The sequence below is a fragment of the Microcaecilia unicolor genome, chromosome 13, assembly GCF_901765095.1.
Source record: "Microcaecilia unicolor chromosome 13, aMicUni1.1, whole genome shotgun sequence".
Classification (NCBI taxonomy): domain Eukaryota; kingdom Metazoa; phylum Chordata; class Amphibia; order Gymnophiona; family Siphonopidae; genus Microcaecilia; species Microcaecilia unicolor.
The window spans coordinates 43,691,375-43,709,466 of record NC_044043.1 but is presented as its reverse complement, the minus strand read 5'-3'; the positions used below and the strand labels follow the sequence as shown (position 1 = coordinate 43,709,466).

The 18,092-nt window shown below is 44.5% G+C and overlaps 1 protein-coding gene across 7 annotated transcripts in view; it reads right to left on the bottom strand.

Annotated features, from left to right (window-relative positions):
- The window catches only part of HNF1B (HNF1 homeobox B), a 256,081-nt gene that overhangs the window by 96,597 nt on the left and 141,392 nt on the right, over window positions 1-18,092 (bottom strand). For all 7 annotated transcript variants that reach the window (XM_030186229.1, XM_030186232.1, XM_030186234.1 and 4 more), the window contains one exon: window positions 15,732-15,967. In XM_030186229.1, coding sequence (XP_030042089.1) covers window positions 15,732-15,967 — 236 coding nt within the window. The remainder of the gene's footprint in view (window positions 1-15,731; window positions 15,968-18,092) is intronic.

The window sequence follows — 18,092 nt, the reverse complement described above, 5'->3', positions numbered from 1 at the left end:
CCTTGAACAAAACCTCTAGATCAGAGTCACCTGTTATACCTGTGATCTTTTTTCATTGAGAGGAGAAGAAGGGGGTTGTGAACCAGGGAAGCCAGGGTTCAACTTCCACCTCTCTCACAGACTATCTTTGTGACCTTGAATAAGCTACTTCACCCTTCATTGCCTTGCATGCTAGACTAAGTGCTTTGAAAATACGCCTCCACGTCAATTCGTACAGGGGAAACAGCTCATTTACCCGATTATGTAACTCACAGAGAGCTTGGATTTGGAAAAGTGAATAATAAAGGATCTGTTGATGCCCCAGTATAAGACTCTGGTGAGACCTCATTTAGAACTTCCCCCCTCCCCCCCCCCCCTGATATTCAGCCAGTGTCAGGCTGTGCGGTGACTGCCCGACGTCGGCGCTCAGACCAGATATTCAATGCTGGCCCATATCAGGCGACCGGAATTGAATATCCGAGTTTACCTTTGACAGCAGCAACTTAACCAGTTAAGCCGATATTCAATGCAATTAAAGATAGACCTGCTATTTATATGGCCTATTTTAACCGTTAAACATAGCTGGTTTGTCGCTGAATAGCCACACCTAACCGGCTATGTCTTGTGATATAGCCATTCAGCGGCTGGCTACTAACTGTAAATATTCAGCAGAGATAACCGGTTATCTCCCACTGAATATCCGTGGTTAGGTGCTAAAATGCTATTTAACTGGCCAGGAATGGCTCCTTGTCCAGTTAAATAGTTTTGAATATTGGCCAGACTGTGTTCAATTCTAGAGACTGTACCTTCAAATAGGTATAAACAGGATGGAGTTGGTCTAGAAGGCGGCTACTAAAATGATCAGTTGTCTTCATTATAAAGCGTATGGGGACAAACGAAGATCTCAAGATGTATACTTTGGAAGAAAGAAGAGAGGGGAGATATGGTAGAGGCATTTAAATACCTATGCAGCATAAGTGCACAGGAGGCGAAATCTCTTTCAATTGAAAAGAAGCTCTGGAACGAGGTGGCATAGGATTAAGATGAAAGGGGATAAACTCAGAAGCAACCTGAAGAAATACTTCATGGAATGGGTTGTGAATTCGTGAAATGGCCTCCAGGTGGAAGTGGTGGAGATGAAAACAGTATCTGAATTCAAGAGAGCTTGGGACAAGTACATAGGATCTCTAAGGGAGTGATAAGGAGAGTAGATGGCACGGATGACCAGACTGGATAAGCCATACGGTCTTTATCTGCCTTCATTTTTTAATCTTTCTATGTAAAATCGAAGTTAGCGTAAAATAGTGTTGCCTGAATGTGCTAGTAAGCTGTAGATTGGGTCACATCATCTCTTTAAAGGTGTAGGATGAGGATGACTCAGTCATGGAAATATCCCAAATATAAACACTAAGCAGAGTGATTTAACCAGACAGGAAAGGATCCTGCCCCTCTGCACACTCCAGTCACTGTGGCACTTAATTGCCGTCTGCCACTGAATATCAGCAGAGAGGCTGCAGGCAGTCTCCGCTTAGTGCCCCGGGCAGTCCGAAAGTGGAGTGAGGGCGGACCAGGAAGTTATTATTCAGTGCAGGTGCCTGGATAACTATCTAGCTACGTTAAGATAGCTGTCCTAACTATTGCCAGATAGTTATGCAGACCTCAGCACTGCATATCGGCTGGCACCTGGATAACACCAGCAGCCCAGATATGGCCTGTCGCTGAATATCCAGGTCTTATTCAGCCCATGGCGGCATTTATGAAGATTTCTTCAGGAATAAACAATAGGAAGAACAAATAGGGAAGATAGATAGGTAGATTATAGATAGATAGAGATATACTGTTTGCTCTCTGTCCTTTGCAAAACTAGCACACTGTGTGATTGGTGGGTCTGAGGTTTAAATGAGTTCTCCACGGACCCTTAACCTCAAGGGCCAACCCTGAGGCAGCAGTGAGAGCAAGCGACCCCATGCTGACCCCCTGGCAACCCCGAGCTTGTCAGAAAGCTGTTCTCCTTTGTTTGCCTCTCCAGACTGCTGGCTTTAGGGACTTAAGATTACAGGTACAAGGACAATAAGAAACCTTATCAAATGCTGCCTCTCAGTCCACCAGCCACTTAGGTCTCTCAGCCATTATCTTTCACTCTCAGGCTCCTGCTTGCCCCTGTGAAGTGGGGGGGGGGGGGGGGCAGGGTGGCGATCATGATACTTTTCTAAAGATCTCCTTTCCTTGTCCCATCCCTGTACCTTTGACTCTTACATCCAATTTGGAGGGAGAAGAATTCACCTTACTACAATGCAGATAAACTGTCTCTTGATGTCCCTTGAAGCCCCCTCCCCCTACTGCCATGCTACTTTCTGTCTTTACTGCAAACCATTGATCATCAGCATTTCAGTAAGTAATGGTGTGGTCAGGACAGATGGCTAGATTTAGGATACATGTCAAAAATTTGCCTGCATCAACCTAGCCAGCTTGATGGAGCAGGACACTCTCCTGAAAATATACTTAGGACCCAGCACCCTGATATAGAAATAAGCACCCCTGGACTATCCCCCCTCCACCAGAATCTCCAATATAAAAATAAACATCTCCTCAAGCCTTGATCTCTCTCCCTCCATCTCCCTCCATGAACCTCTACTGTAAAAACAAGTATGCCTGGAACCCCAGTCTCTCTCCTCCCATCCCCTGAAACCCCAGTGTAAAAATAAGCACCCCTGGAGCCCTGATTATCCATTCCTCCACCCCCTTCCAGACCTCCAATGTAAAAACACACACACCCTCCCAAAGTGTCAATCGCCCTTCCTCTACCCCCCCCAACACCTGATGTAACAAACAAATCTTAAACCCGTCTATGCACCTTCCAAATTTCCAATGTACAATCAAGCACATAGAGAGCCCCCAAAACCCCACCACAACCTCCCAACCTCAGAATTTCCAATGTAAAAACAAGCGGCCTGGATCCTAAATTTATCCCCCCTCCCCCATCTCACTTAACCACTGATGTAAAAACAACAATATCTCCATCCCTGCCCTGCCTTCTGTACTGAGACCCCTTTCTCTTTCTTTCACATTATAGGAGGGAGGGGAATGGGCATGGGCGTAGTTTGGGGGGGACGAGGGGGGGCATTGCACCCCAAACGCAGGACCGGCACAGCGCGCTCTCAGTCCCTCCTTCCTGCCCTCAGCTTCCTGACAGCCCTCCTCTCTGTTCCTTCCTGCCTCCCCCCCCCCCCCCCCTGCGCATTTAAACCTTTTATTTTCAGCAGCGACAACAGTGAAGAACAGAACAGCAAGCAGGCTCGCCTCCAGCCTTTCCCTTCCCTCACAGTGTCCCGCCTTCCTATGATGATGTATTTCCTGTTTCTGTGAGGGCGGGACACTGCCTGTGAGAGAAGGGAGAGAGGCAAAATCACTGGATACGGAGGGGAGGTCAGGGGCAGAGAAGAATCGCTGGACATGGAGGGCAGGGGAGAAAAGAGAAATCACTGGACATGGAGGGGAGGGCAGAGGAGAGAGGACATTTGCTGGATATGGATGGATAGAGGAGAGGGCAGGGGAGAATGGAAAGTTGCTGGACATGGATGGAGGGGAGGGAAGACAGGAAGGAGATGCACATGGATGGAGGGGAGGGCAGGGGGAGAGATGAGAAATCGCTGGACATGGAGGGGAGGGCAGGGGAGACAGGAGAATTGCTGGACATTGATGGATGGCTGGAGGGGCAGGGGAGAGAGGATATTTGCTGGTATGGATGGAGCAGAGGGCAGGGGAGAATGGAGAGTTGCTGGACATGGATGGTTGGAGGGGAGGGAAGTCAGGAAGGAGATGCACATGGATGGAGGGGAGGAAAGAGAGGAGAAATGTTGGACAAGGATAGAGGGAAGGAAAGGCAAAGGAGATGCACATGTATGGAGGGGAAGGGAGAAAGGAGAAATGCTGGACATGGATGGAGGGGAAGGGAGAAAGGAGAAATGCTGGACATGGATGGAGAGGAAACTGCTGAATTTAAGGGTTGATCGGAACACTTTGAGGGCAGATACTGAAACTCAAGGAAGGATAGGGACAGGGCTACAGATGGTAGACAGGACGCATAAGGACAGGAGGTGGTGGACATGGTGACATGGTGAGTGAAAAAATATCAAATGGAAAGAAGACACTGCATAAAACAGAAGACACTGAGACCAAAGCGAATAGAAAAACTAAATGCTCAGACAACAAAAGTAGAAAAAAGTATTTTATTCAGAATTTATTAATTAGAATATGTCAGCTTTTGGAAATGTACATCTGTGATATTTTGCATGTAAGTTTAAATTTTTCTAGTATTGCTGCATGCCGAGTCTAACTTCTTGAGGTAACTTTCCAGTTCAGTATTTTGCCTTCATATTTTTTTTTTATTTCTAGTTCCTTGTGTCATATCTGTTGTCATGTGTTTTTCATGTGTGATCAAGGTGCAGTATTTGCAGCCCTTTTTTATTTGTTTTTTCATTAGGTAGTATACTGGTGTTTTAGAGCCCGGTGTAATTACAGAGCTGCCTTTCCACGCCTAAGGTTGTATCTCATCCTGTCCTTGGAATTAGTGCTGTTATGGTTTGGTAAGATTATGAGTGTGTTTTTGCACAAGTGTGTGTAGTGTTTTGCAGTGGAGAGATTGTGTGTTGGCCTTACTGAGGTGGCACCAAAACATCAGAAAGGGTTTTTGAGCCTAAATCATGACACACTACCTCTTGAAGGACCTACATATAGAGCTTATGCATTTCTAAGGTCTACACTGGCATGGTATGGGAAAGGGGGTGGGGAAATACTACTGGAGAGGAAGAGGGAATGCTGGGTAAGAAGGAAAGATGGAAGGAAGGAAGGAAGGGAGACAGAGCTGACTTTTTTGGGAATAACCATAATGTATGAGATATCTCATACATAGTCATTATGGTTATTCCCAAAAAAGCCAGCTCTTTCTCCCTTCCTTCCTTCATATTAGCAAATTCATTTGTATATATATATATATATATATATATACAGTGGGGGAAATAAGTATTTGATCCCTTGCTGATTTTGTAAGTTTGCCCACTGACAAAGACATGAGCAGCCCATAATTGAAGGGTAGGTTATTGGTAACAGTGAGAGATAGCACATCACAAATTAAATCCGGAAAATCACATTGTGGAAAGTATATGAATTTATTTGCATTCTGCAGAGGGAAATAAGTATTTAATCCCTCTGGCAAACAAGACCTAATACTTGGTGGCAAAACCCTTGTTGGCAAGCACAGCGGTCAGACGTCTTCTGTAGTTGATGATGAGGTTTGCACACATGTCAGGAGGAATTTTGGTCCACTCCTCTTTGCAGATCATCTCTAAATCATTAAGAGTTCTGGGCTGTCGCTTGGCAACTCGCAGCTTCAGCTCCCTCCATAAGTTTTCAATGGGATTAAGGTCTGGTGACTGGCTAGGCCACTCCATGACCCTAATGTGCTTCTTCCTGAGCCACTCCTTTGTTGCCTTGGCTGTATGTTTTGGGTCATTGTCGTGCTGGAAGACCCAGCCACGACCCATTTTTAAGGCCCTGGCGGAGGGAAGGAGGTTGTCACTCAGAATTGTACGGTACATGGCCCCATCCATTCTCCCATTGATGCGGTGAAGTAGTCCTGTGCCCTTAGCAGAGAAACACCCCCAAAACATAACATTTCCACCTCCATGCTTGACAGTGGGGACGGTGTTCTTTGGGTCATAGGCAGCATTTCTCTTCCTCCAAACACGGCGAGTTGAGTTCATGCCAAAGAGCTCAATTTTTGTCTCATCTGACCACAGCACCTTCTCCCAATCACTCTCGGCATCATCCAGGTGTTCACTGGCAAACTTCAGATGGGCCGTCACATGTGCCTTCCGGAGCAAGGGGACCTTGCGGGCACTGCAGGATTGCAATCCGTTATGTCGTAATGTGTTACCAATGGTTTTCGTGGTGACAGTGGTCCCAGCTGCCTTGAGATCATTGACAAGTTCCCCCCTTGTAGTTGTAGGCTGATTTCTAACCTTCCTCATGATCAAGGATACCCCACGAGGTGAGATTTTGCGTGGAGCCCCAGATCTTTGTCGATTGACAGTCATTTTGTACTTCTTCCATTTTCTTACTATGGCACCAACAGTTGTCTCCTTCTCGCCCAGCGTCTTACTGATGGTTTTGTAGCCCATTCCAGCCTTGTGCAGGTGTATGATCTTGTCCCTGACATCCTTAGACAGCTCCTTGCTCTTGGCCATTTTGTAGAGGTTAGAGTCTGACTGATTCACTGAGTCTGTGGACAGGTGTCTTTCATACAGGTGACCATTGCCGACAGCTGTCTGTCATGCAGGTAACGAGTTGATTTGGAGCATCTACCTGGTCTGTAGGGGCCAGATCTCTTACTGGTTGGTGGGGGATCAAATACTTATTTCCCTCTGCAGAATGCAAATAAATTCATATACTTTCCACAATGTGATTTTCCGGATTTAATTTGTGATGTGCTATCTCTCACTGTTACCAATAACCTACCCTTCAATTATGGGCTGCTCATGTCTTTGTCAGTGGGCAAACTTACAAAATCAGCAAGGGATCAAATACTTATTTCCCCCACTGTATATATATATATATATATATATATATATATATATATATATATACAAATGAATATGCTAATATGCCCTGCCCCCATCTTTTGCCCCCCCTCCCTCCTCAAATGAAACAGTCAAACTACGCCCATGGGAATGGGGGCTCCAGAACTGTTTGTTTTCAAATCAGGAACTGGATGGCAGCGGAGTGGGGACATTGGAGCTCTAGGGGGTGCTTGCTTTTTCATATTGGAAGAAGTTCAGGGAAGATTAAAGGCAGAGAGACTGACATGCCTAGGTGTTTTGTTTGTACACCAGAGGTTCAAAGAATGGTGTGTGAATGGAGGGAGATCAGGTCTCCAGGAGTGAGGTGATGAGAGTCATTGCAGCCATATTTAAGCTTTTTAAGCTTGTTTTGTGGCATTTTGGCCTGCCAGGATGGGTTGATAGCACTGAACTTTAGTGCCTGACATAATATCCCTCATCACCCCCCCCCCCCCCCATCACTTATAATTTAAGTGTGCAAGCTGAAATGCTCAGTCTTGATAACTTTTCAAGGGCTTTGATCTAGCTGGCTAAATCTTTACTTAAGTCAGCAAGAGCCTTTGAAAATTTGCCCCTCTGCTCTTGCCCACTTTCCCATTACATAAGGAGACCCAGATCCATTTCTTATAGTGAGGTCTTAGCTCACAATTCTGACAGTATTGTACCTGACAGAGTAGGTGCCTATATACACAGTAATCTTAAAGCATCTCTGCATTACAAGATGCTTTCCAAAATTAGCCTGACACATCCACATTACTGGAGATGGAACTTAAGCTGTTTTGCCCATGTCCCAGCCTGGGAAAGGAATCTTTACTGATGAAGGAGGTCAAGGCCTGGAAAGATATTGGCTGATTGATGGTGACTTGGAATCCTGATGATATTTGCCATGGGCAGTGCAATTTTTAAAAGCTATTTACTTAAGTAAATTGGATTTCCAGAAATTGTTCCACAGGTAAAAAGTATGCACAAGGATCAACAAAGTGTATACTTTTACCTGAGGAAAAGGTGGGTGGGCTCAGAGGTGGGCTTTAGATCAGCAGAGACAACAGTGCAAATAGGTTTGCATTTTCAAAAGGGGATGTGGGACCTGATATACTGCCTTTCTGTGGTTGCAATCAAACAGTTTACATATTATGTGCAGGTACTTCTTTTGTACCTGGGGCAACAGAGAGTTAAGTGATTTGCCCAGAGTCACAAGTTGCTGCAGTGGGAATTGAACCCAGTTCTGCAGGATCAAGGTCCACTGCACTAACCACTAGGCTACTCTTCCAGTGCATGCTGGGGCTTATTTACAAACGAGGATGAGGTAAACTGAGGCAAGACGCTCATACAGGGACATATATAGTGCGCACTGCACATGCCCAGAGGGACCTGCTCTAAAGGTTCCTTTGAGCCCTGGGAGAGCAGAATCCGTTTCCAGCTCGTCAGATTACATCACCAGTGTGTGGCTGACTCATCCTGCTGTCCACGGAGAACCCCCGTTACAGGTAAGTAACTTCACTTTGTGCCTATGCAAAAAGTGCTTAGTAAATAGGGCCCTATGTACTAGTACAAATTCTGCCCAATCAACCTCTGTGGTGAAGGATTGCTAAATTAAGAAGGGGCCCACTGACCCCTGCACTGTGGGACAGAGGCAGAGTGCGGCAAACATTGCTTTTAACAAAAATGCCATGCATCCTCTTGCCAGCTTTCTTGAATTTAAATTGCTGGATCTCTCTCCCTGCCAGCAGCTTTAGAAGCACTCAAGCACATCATCTCATGCTGCTGAACCAAAGTTTTGCAATAAGAGCAAGGAAATCACATAGCTCTTATCACGAGACTAGCCCAGCAGTGAGAGATGATGCACTTAAGGGCTTTGTTAAAATTAAGTAGTGTTTACTGTGCTCTGCCCTCCTATAAACCTAAGGTTGAAGGAGAAGGAGGGGAAGTGCCCCTCCTCTGCTATGCCAGCCCTCAGTAAAATTGTGCTTGAGGACCCACATTTGAACTTATGCCACTTGCCCTATGCATTTTCTTTGCCACTCAGGCTGTACCAGCAGGAAAACCAGGTTTTTTTAGAGGTGATTTCAAATATATGTTCAATATATTTGCGAGTGACATTGCTGAAGGGTTAGAAGGTAAAGTTTGCCTATTTGCGGATGATATTAAGATCTGTAACAGAGTGGACACCCCGGAGGGAGTGGAAAACATGAAAAAGGACTACAGAAGCTAGAAGAATGGTCTAAGGTTTGGCAATTAAAATTCAATGCGAAGAAATGCAAAGTGATGCACTTAGGGAGTAGAAATCCACGGAAGATGTATGTGTTAGGCGGTGAGAGTCTGATAGGTACCAACGGGGAGAGGGATCTTGGGGTGATAGTATCTGAGGATTTGAAGGCAACGAAACAGTGTGACAAGGCGGTGGCCGTAGCTAGAAGGTTGTTAGGCTGTATAGAGAGAGGTGTGACAAGCAGAAGAAAGGGGGTGTTGATGCCCCTGTATAAATCGTTGGTGAGGCCCCACCTAGAGTATTGTAGGCCGTATCTTGCTAAGAATGTAAAAAGAATTGAAGCGGTGCAAAGAAAAGCTACGAGATTGGTATGGGATTTGCGTTACAAGACATATGAGGAGAGACTTGCTGACATGAACATGTATACTCTGGAGGAAAGGAGAAACAGGGGTGATATGATACAAACGTTCAAATAGTTGAAAGGTATTAATCCGCAAATGAACTTTTTCCGGAGATGCAAAGGCGGTAGAACGAGAGGACATGAAATGAGATTGAAGGGGGGCAGACTCAAGAAAAATGTCAGGAAGTATTTTTTCATGGAGAGAGTAGTGGATGCTTGGAATGCCCTCCCGCGGGAGGTGGTGGAAATGAAAACGGTAACGGAATTCAAACATGCGTGGGATAAACATAAAGGAATCCTGTTCAGAAGGAATGGATCCTAAGGAGCTTAGCCGAGATTGGGTGGCAGAGCCGGTGGCGGGAGGCGGGGATGGTGCTGGGCAGACTTATACGGTCTGTGCAAGAGCCGGTGGTGAGAGGCGGGACTGGTGGTTGGGAGGCGGGGATAGTGCTGGGCAGACTTATATGGTCTGTGCCAAAACGGTGGTGTGAGGCGGGGATAATGGTTGGGAGGCGGAGATAGTGCTGGGCAGACTTATACGGTCTGTGCCCTGAAAAGGACAGGTACAAATCAAGGTAAGGTATACACAAAAAGTAACACATATGAGTTTATCTTGTTGGGCAGACTGGATGGACCATGCAGGTCTTTTTCTGCCATCATCTACTATGTTACTAAGTTCATGTTTAGGGCTTATCATTTTAGGTTTTAAAACAATAAACAACAATAAAACACCCCTGATGCAAAAAACATTTAAAAAATAAAAAATTACGGGGCTCTTTTACTAAGCTGCACTAGCAAATGGGCTTAGCACTCCAAACTCTCAATGTGGAAGATAAAAGTGTGAAACCATTCTTCCCGAGGAAAATATTTTGCAACCTTGTACAATCAATGGTGCTAAGCCACGCAGACTATTGTAACGGAATCTATGCAGGATGCAAAGAACAAATCATAAAGAAATTTCAAACCGCTCAAAGCACAGCAGCACGGCTTATATATGGAAAAACACCTTTTGACAGCGCCAAACCACTCCGAGAAAAACTGCACTGGCTTCCAATTAAGGAACGTATCGCATTCAAAATCTGTACGACAGTTCACAAAATCATCTACGGCGAGGCACCAGGATACATGACAGACCTCATTGACCTACCACCCAGAAACACCATAAAATCAGCAAGATCATACCTAAACCTCCATTACCCAAGCAGCAAAGGACTCAAATACAAATCCATCTATGCTTCCAGCTTTTCCTACCTGAGTGCACAATTGTGGAATGCACTACCAAAAGTAGTAAAAACCACACTCGACCACATGAATTTCCGGAAAGCACTAAAAACAGAACTGTTCAGCAGGGCAAACCCCACCGACCCAACATAAAAAACCTGGACATCTGCGACACAACTTAACCAAAAATCATAACAGACATATCTTAACTCTTTCTTTCCCTCACTAAGTTCTCCCCAATTGTCTTTACCATACATGTATACCATAATATCACCTTGATATTAATTGCAACTTGTATCATACCGAAATCGGTTAACGCCGATTACGGTACCATGTAAGCCACATTGAGCCTGCAAAAGGTGGGAAAATGTGGGATACAAATGCAACAAATAAAAAAATAAAATAAAACCCATTTCTAGCACAGCCATTAGCACGCAGCCATTTCAAAAAATTAAAGTGGGCGTCCTTACCGCCTCCTATGGGGTAAGGACTCCAGTGTTATTGATGTGCTAACCAGTTAGTGCACCGGTAATGACAGCACACCAGGCGGTCCTTTTACAAAGGTGCACTAGCATTTTTAGCTCGTGCATTAAATATGCATGTGCTAAACACTAGAGATGCCCATATATTCCTAGGAGTGTCTCAAGCGTTTAGCGCACGCTAAAAATGCTAGCACGCCTTTGTAAAAGACCCCTAGCTGAATAGGGTTTCCATGTCCATTCTCCATCCCTGAACGCCCCTCCAAAAAAACCTATAAAAAATAAATATCACGTACAGTTGCACACAAACGGCAAAACTAACATAAAATGTTTTAGCGTGTTCTTTGTTAGGCCATTTTTCCTGTGTTGAAACACAAATTAGTGCTTAATGTAGCTTAGTAAAAGGATCAACAGTAAAAATAAATACCACGACCCCTCGGTGCTCTCTCACACCTCCTCTGACTTGTCTTGTGTCCTCCACTGTTTTAGTGCCTATTTAGTACATATTTGATTCCACTGGAAAACATACCCAACAATAGTACCTGTGGTGCAAAAACACTGATAAACAGCAATGTTTATACCATCAAAGAACACCTAATTTACAGGTTATAAACATGAATAGAAATATTTTACCTTTAAAACGGGTGGAAAACCCACAGGTATAAGTTTAGCCTTGCACCAATGCAGGTACCTTTGAAAGTAGCCCCAGAAATTAACACCTGCTTTACCAACTTGCCTAACTATTGTCTTGATGACTCCAGCACACACAAGCAGGTCTTGATATGAGCTGTGTGTAAGTGCTTGGAGTATTGGACTCAGATGTGCCGAGTTAAGAGTCCAGTCAATTTACCCCATGCTACCTCCCAACTTCCCTATCATGGAGGACCGCTGAACTCTTTGCTTGACTGGGCAGGTCCCTTCTGCCCCTTTATATTTCTTTTCCTTTTTAAATTATATAGAAATTTCAAAATAATTCAAGCAAACATTCATTGCTCTTCAGTAAAACGAGAAATAAACCACCAAAGTATTACAAAGAAACAGTCACAGGAAATCAAAATTAGGTTATTCTTGAGTCGGTCTACAATCTAGGTGGCAGATAATTAAGGGGCCCTTTTACTTAAGGGTGTTAGACTCTGTACTTAGCACATCTTGACACAGAACTTTCCCCGCACACTAAACTGAGATTAGATGCAGCAGTATTTAGGGCTTTTTTTAGGCAGGTGTCACGCAAATTTTTCTATTAGTGCACAGAACTTGCAAAAAGTTAATGGGGAAGCGCTTAGGAACACTTTTACAAAGGCTTGTAAGCGCCTACATGCGTCCAGCGTGTGCCAAATTGGTATTACCGTGTGCCCCGGGCGGTAATTCCAAATTTGGTGCGTGCTGAAAACACACAGTAGAAAATATTTTCTATTTTCTACTGCGGGATGCCTACCCGGAGGTAAACGGCAGTTGGCGTGCACTGCGTGCTTACCGCCCGGGTAGCGCATAAAACCTTACAGTTAAGTCAATGGGTGGCGGTAAGGTCTCTGGCCGAAAACAGACGCGTGCTGGTTTTCATTTTGCTGCATGTCCATTTTCCGGCCCATCAAAATAATCCCTTTTTTCCCCAGACGCGGTGAAGAAATGGTGCAGCGTGCATCTAAAACACGCACTCACACTACCGCAGGCCACTTTTTGGTGTGCCTTTGTAAAAGGGCCCCTTACTGCCTCCTGTTTGGGAGGTGCTAAGTGCTCCTGCATTAGCTCTGCATTAGCCAGTTAGCACGTGCTAATGCAAACGTGCTAACTGGTTAAGACTTCTGCACCCATTCTCCACCCATGATACGTCCCCTCTAAAAAAATGTTTTTTCAATAAGTTAATGGGTGCTTAAAGTGTGCAAACAGGCGAAGTGCCACAAAACACTTTAAGGCATTTTGTGGTAGTCTGTTTTTCACAAGCTAAGTATGGGTTAGGGCTTAATGCCCTTTAGTGAAAGAGCCCCCAAACATGGAGACTTTTCACAATCCAAAGGGAATAGTAAGCAAAACAGTGAACAGTCCATCTCCTTCTTCAGGGCGATGAAGGTTCCCCAGTAGGAGAAATTCCCGTAGATGTCACCACAGTCTTAGTAGAAATAAGCATCAAGAACTGCTACAATTCAAAAAAATCATATCTAGTATTGTAATAAGTCACTACACATTTACATGGGAAACACAATACATAAGAGGCCCCTAACTGCTAAATCTTAGGTCTCAAAAGCAAAAATCGCCTACGCTTCTTCCATGTTTCTCGCGATACATCAGGAAAAAACCTAACCCTGCATCCCATTAACTCTAGATGTTGCTCTTTAAAAAATATTTTCAAAAGCCAGTCTCTGTCCAATTCTAAAGCCAGTTGTAGAAATAATGTAAAGAGTACAACAGTCTCTTTGCCATACTCTTCCAAGAAACAAGTCAATTCAAGACTATCAAAGGGTAGGTCAACCATACTTCCTTCCCCAGCATCCCTTTTCTTAGCTTCTGGCAAATGATACATTTTTGAAATAGGAGGAAGCGTGGCCTCTGGGACTTTCCCCACCTCTAGAAGATATTTTTTAAACATTTCATAAGGGGAACAGTAAGTGCCTTAGGAAAATTTATAAACAGGCAGATTCCTTTTACATATTATACTTTCCATGGTCTCGTCTCTTCTGATGGATAACCAGATTGTCCTTCATCAAAAGTACATCCTAGGTTTCAAGCTTTTGGACTCTTTCCTCCAAGGCTACAAACTTTTTACCAAGTTGAACATCTTTCTTAATTGACAAAGAACCCCAGATATTTGAGTAATTTGAAGGGGAAACATCTGAAGTTGACGTGATAGTGATCTCTGCAAGTCAGAGCCAAGGGCTGAGATCCAGCACCATAGACCTTCATTCCCAAGTAGCCTGGAATTTTGCCCATATTTTATACCTCCTTCCCCCACCCAAAACACTTGATCTGGTCATTTCAGTGATGGTCCCTGCAATCATGAGCCTTGAATGTGGCCATATGATATCACCCATGAGCAATGACCAGTACTCCCTCCCCCTGGGGGCTTCACAGTATCACAAGCTCTAACTACTGTGTTACTATGTAATCAATGAAGTGGAAGGCCTGACACAGTGATCTCTTCCTCATAGCAATGCACAGATCTTGCTACCTGAGCCATCACACTGGCCCACTGGTGTACATTTCAATAAACAGTATGGTTTCCACACAGATTGTTAATGCGTCTTGGGAAAACCTGGACACACCTTCATATCAAACACAAAATGTCTGGCCTTGTTACTCTCTTCAGCATGTAAACTGCATTACAGCTGATTTTCAGCATCTCTCATTATTTCTTTTGTCCTCTTTCTCTTTCCAAAGTATCCTCCGGATACTGGTAATATGTGGTGACATGGCTCATGGACCATTTCTCACGAAGCAAAACCTAATCACAAGCTGCCAACCCAAAGTCCTTAGATCATTCTCAGCTATGTGCAGATTATCTTCTGCAAATTCATAAGGGGTTGCCTGGATGGACAATCAGGACCAGTTTGAAAACCATTGCTCAAGGTGATTCACTTCACAGCATTTCCATTAAGTCTAACTACATTCTCTAGAGGCCAGACTAATTTGGGTTTCTACCAGGTACTTGTGACCTGGATTGGCCATTGCTGGAAGCAGGATACTGGGCTAGATGGACCATTGATCTGACCCAGTAAGGCTGTTCTTATGTTCTTAATTAAGGTCCTGCATAGTTCTATCACACAGCTTCTAAGTATGAGTAACTGATAGTTGAATCTAACACTGTACTGATCTCATATAACGTGTCCACCAATGCATTACTAAACAGTGAGCTAAACCAGTTCAAGGAGAAAACTCAGTCTCTTAATTTCCAACTGTTTATAAGTGAATAAGGAACTTCCTGTAGATAACTGAAACCAACAGTGCAGCACTGATTCTTGCTCAATACAAATGGGAAGGGGTTCCTGCAGAATGGATACACTGAATGTTTTTCAATTGATGGTGGCCAGGTGCTAAATGACTGAAGGAGTGGTGCTGACTGACTGTTGAAAAATTAAGTGAACTCCAGGAATGGAGAGGGAAAGAAGGGCTGTGGAGCGTGCCCAAGATGGAGATTTTTTTTTTTTTGCACTAGGGGTAGTGGTGCAAAAGAACGCACAAAAGGACTAGGAGCTCCGGAAGTGACCAACAGGGTCAATGGTTGTACCTTGGGCTAAGGCATGAAGCTTGGCAGCTTTTAAGGAGACAGGAAGGAATGAGTTGCACTTAACATTTAACCTACAATAACAATGATTACAGGAACTCATCCGGAAGCTGCTGCTTACTTTTATCTTACATACTATCAGTACAATAGAAAAGAAAATAGAAACATTTGAACACAAGCTGTGGAGGCAGAACAAATGCTATCAATGCAAATTATTAGGTCCTATTGCATAAAATAGGACCTGTGATTAAATAACGCATATTAACGGCATTAGTGCGTGCTAACACGGTAGTGCACATTAATACCTCTAACTGTAATTGAACCTAACTAACCAGCACTGACAACAGGAAATACAGCTTGTGAGTATGGATAATCCAATCACAAAATGTTACCTGTGGTTGTGCTATAAAACTCATAGAAGTCAATACTGAAAAGCACGTATGCTGACCACGGAAGTGCTTCTGTCTAAACTGCCCTCTCTGCATAATGTACAACTCTTGTCTATACACTCAAAAGTAATCCCCGAGCTAGAGGGATGCTGAGGCGAGGCCAGAAATTATACTCGGAGCAAGACTATTGGAGCACAAGAGAAAGCCTGAGAGGCACTTACCTTGGAGTTTGGTGGGCGGTGACGTGCTGGGCTGGGTATGGTGCGGAGAGCCATGAGACAGTAGTGGATTGATGTGTGAGTGGGGCGTGCTGTACGCGTCCATGGCCAGTTTCTGACGGAACGCTTCCTCTTTCCTCCGGTTGGCAAACCAATTATAGACCCTAACCTCGGTAACCAAATTGGATCCAAGTCCATGCGCCTTCGATGGAGAGACCCCTCGTTGCAGGCATTCTGCTCTGGGAATGAAAATAAAGCAATGCCTTTTAAGCGGGGAAGGTACCAAACCGTTTCAGATGCATTCCCAGCTGTGTCTTTTTCTGGGGGGGGGGGGGGGGGGGGTCCATTCTAAACAAGGTTGCAAACCAGCTTTTAATTCCTTTGATGAGGAATGTTAAATGAGGACAGTACAATGAAGATAATTCAGCTGAAAATAAATCCAATTTCCCTGATAAAACTGATAAACTAATGGTAAGTTATATTAGCTTAATGAAACTTTAGCATGTAGATTGAGACTTATACTTAAATGAGATCCCAACAAACTTCACAGTTGTAGTACTATAGAAAAAAACACAAAGTCACTATCCCTCGGATTCTATATAGTGTGCTTAGATTTAGGCACCGAAATCAGGATGGATTCTATAATACTGTGCATAACTTAATTGGCTTTAATAAGCGTTGATAACAGCACTTAACAAGCGATAATGAACACTAATTGGCCCTGATTAGAATTTAGGTGCACAACTTGCAAAGAGTATTCTGTAACGATGTGCACCTAACTTCTAACATGTGGAGGCAAAATGGGGCATGGTTAGGGGGCGAGGAAATGGGCGTTTCATGGGCGTTCCAAAACTTAGGCGCCTAGTTATAGAATATGACCCAGTGTGCCTAAATCTACATGCTGAGATTTACACCAGATTTTTATTGGCGTGAATGGATGCGTGCAGCAGGGGCGTAGCCAGACTTCGGCAGGAGAGGGGTCCAGAGCCGAGGTGAGGGGGGCACATTTTAGCCCCCCCTGGTGCTGCTGACCCCCCACGGTGCCACTGCCGACACCCCCACCCCGCCCCGCCATTGCCAACACCAACAACTTTGACCCTCCCCTGCTGACAACCCTCTCAACCCCCTCCCGCCGCCAACCCACTGTCGCCATCTGCTACCTTTGCTGGCAGGGGACCCCAACCCCCGCCAGCCAAAGTCTTCTTCCTTCGTTTGGTTTCTGAATGCAGGACGTTAAACTCGGAAACAAAACGAAGAAAGAAGACCGGCTGGCAGGGGTTGGGGTCCCCTGCCAGCAAAGGTAGCAGATGGTGACGGCGGGTTGGTGGCGGGAGGGGGGGTTGAAAGGGTCGTTGGCAGGAGGGAGGGTCTAGGGTCTAGGGCACCTAAATCTAGGCGCCGATTATAGAATATGTTTAGTTGGCACTGATTTCAAGGCCGATGTTAAGCCCCATATATAGAATCTCCTTTATGTCCAGATGGTACATATCAGGTGGCGAGACAGTACCTAACCTGTGTCAGGACATCTTTGGGCGTAACCATATAAGAAATCCATGTTATTATTTCTTATAATAATGCTCCTAACTCTGAAGCCCTTTTAATAATAGAAATGAGCTTAGCACATTTTACTGTGGGACTTTCCTGCGCGCTAAGCCCATTTTTAACGCAGCCCTAAAATAGGGCTTTTTTCTTTTTTGCAGGTACCGTCCTAATTTTACCACTAGCTTGTGACAGCTGCAAAAATATTAATGCGAGAGCGCTTACCACTCCTACTTAGTTGGTACGCAGAGATGCTAAGTGGTCCCATGTTAAGTCTGCGTTATCCAGTTAGCACACGTTAATGTGGACATGCAAGCGGGATAACGCTTCTACGCCCATTCCCCACTCATGACACACCCTCCCCCCGACAAAAATAACAACAAAAAAATTAAATGTGTGCAAGTAGTGTGCACTGACAGGCAACTTACAAAAAAAAAAAAAAAAAAACGCTTTAACATGTTTTGCAGTAAGCCTTTTTTATGCATTAAGTACACTTTAGTGCTTAATGCATTTTAGTAAAAGGGCTCTTCTTACAGTTATTCTCATAAATTGACCTGTCTGAAAATTTACAAGGGTTGAGCGCATAACCTTTAACTGAAAAGTTCACTACACTCCTTCATTTAGGAGCATAAAAAGTGGGTGGCAAAAGTAGGGCCTGGTTAAATCCACTCTGGCCATGTAAGCATTTAAGTGGACAATGCCAATGAATATCACCAAGACTGCCACTGTACTATCTGGTTAGTGCATGGGTGGTCCGTGGGTGGAGCTTGGGCAGGACCTAGGAGGAGATGGACTTAACTGGATTAGCTTACAATCTAATCAAGA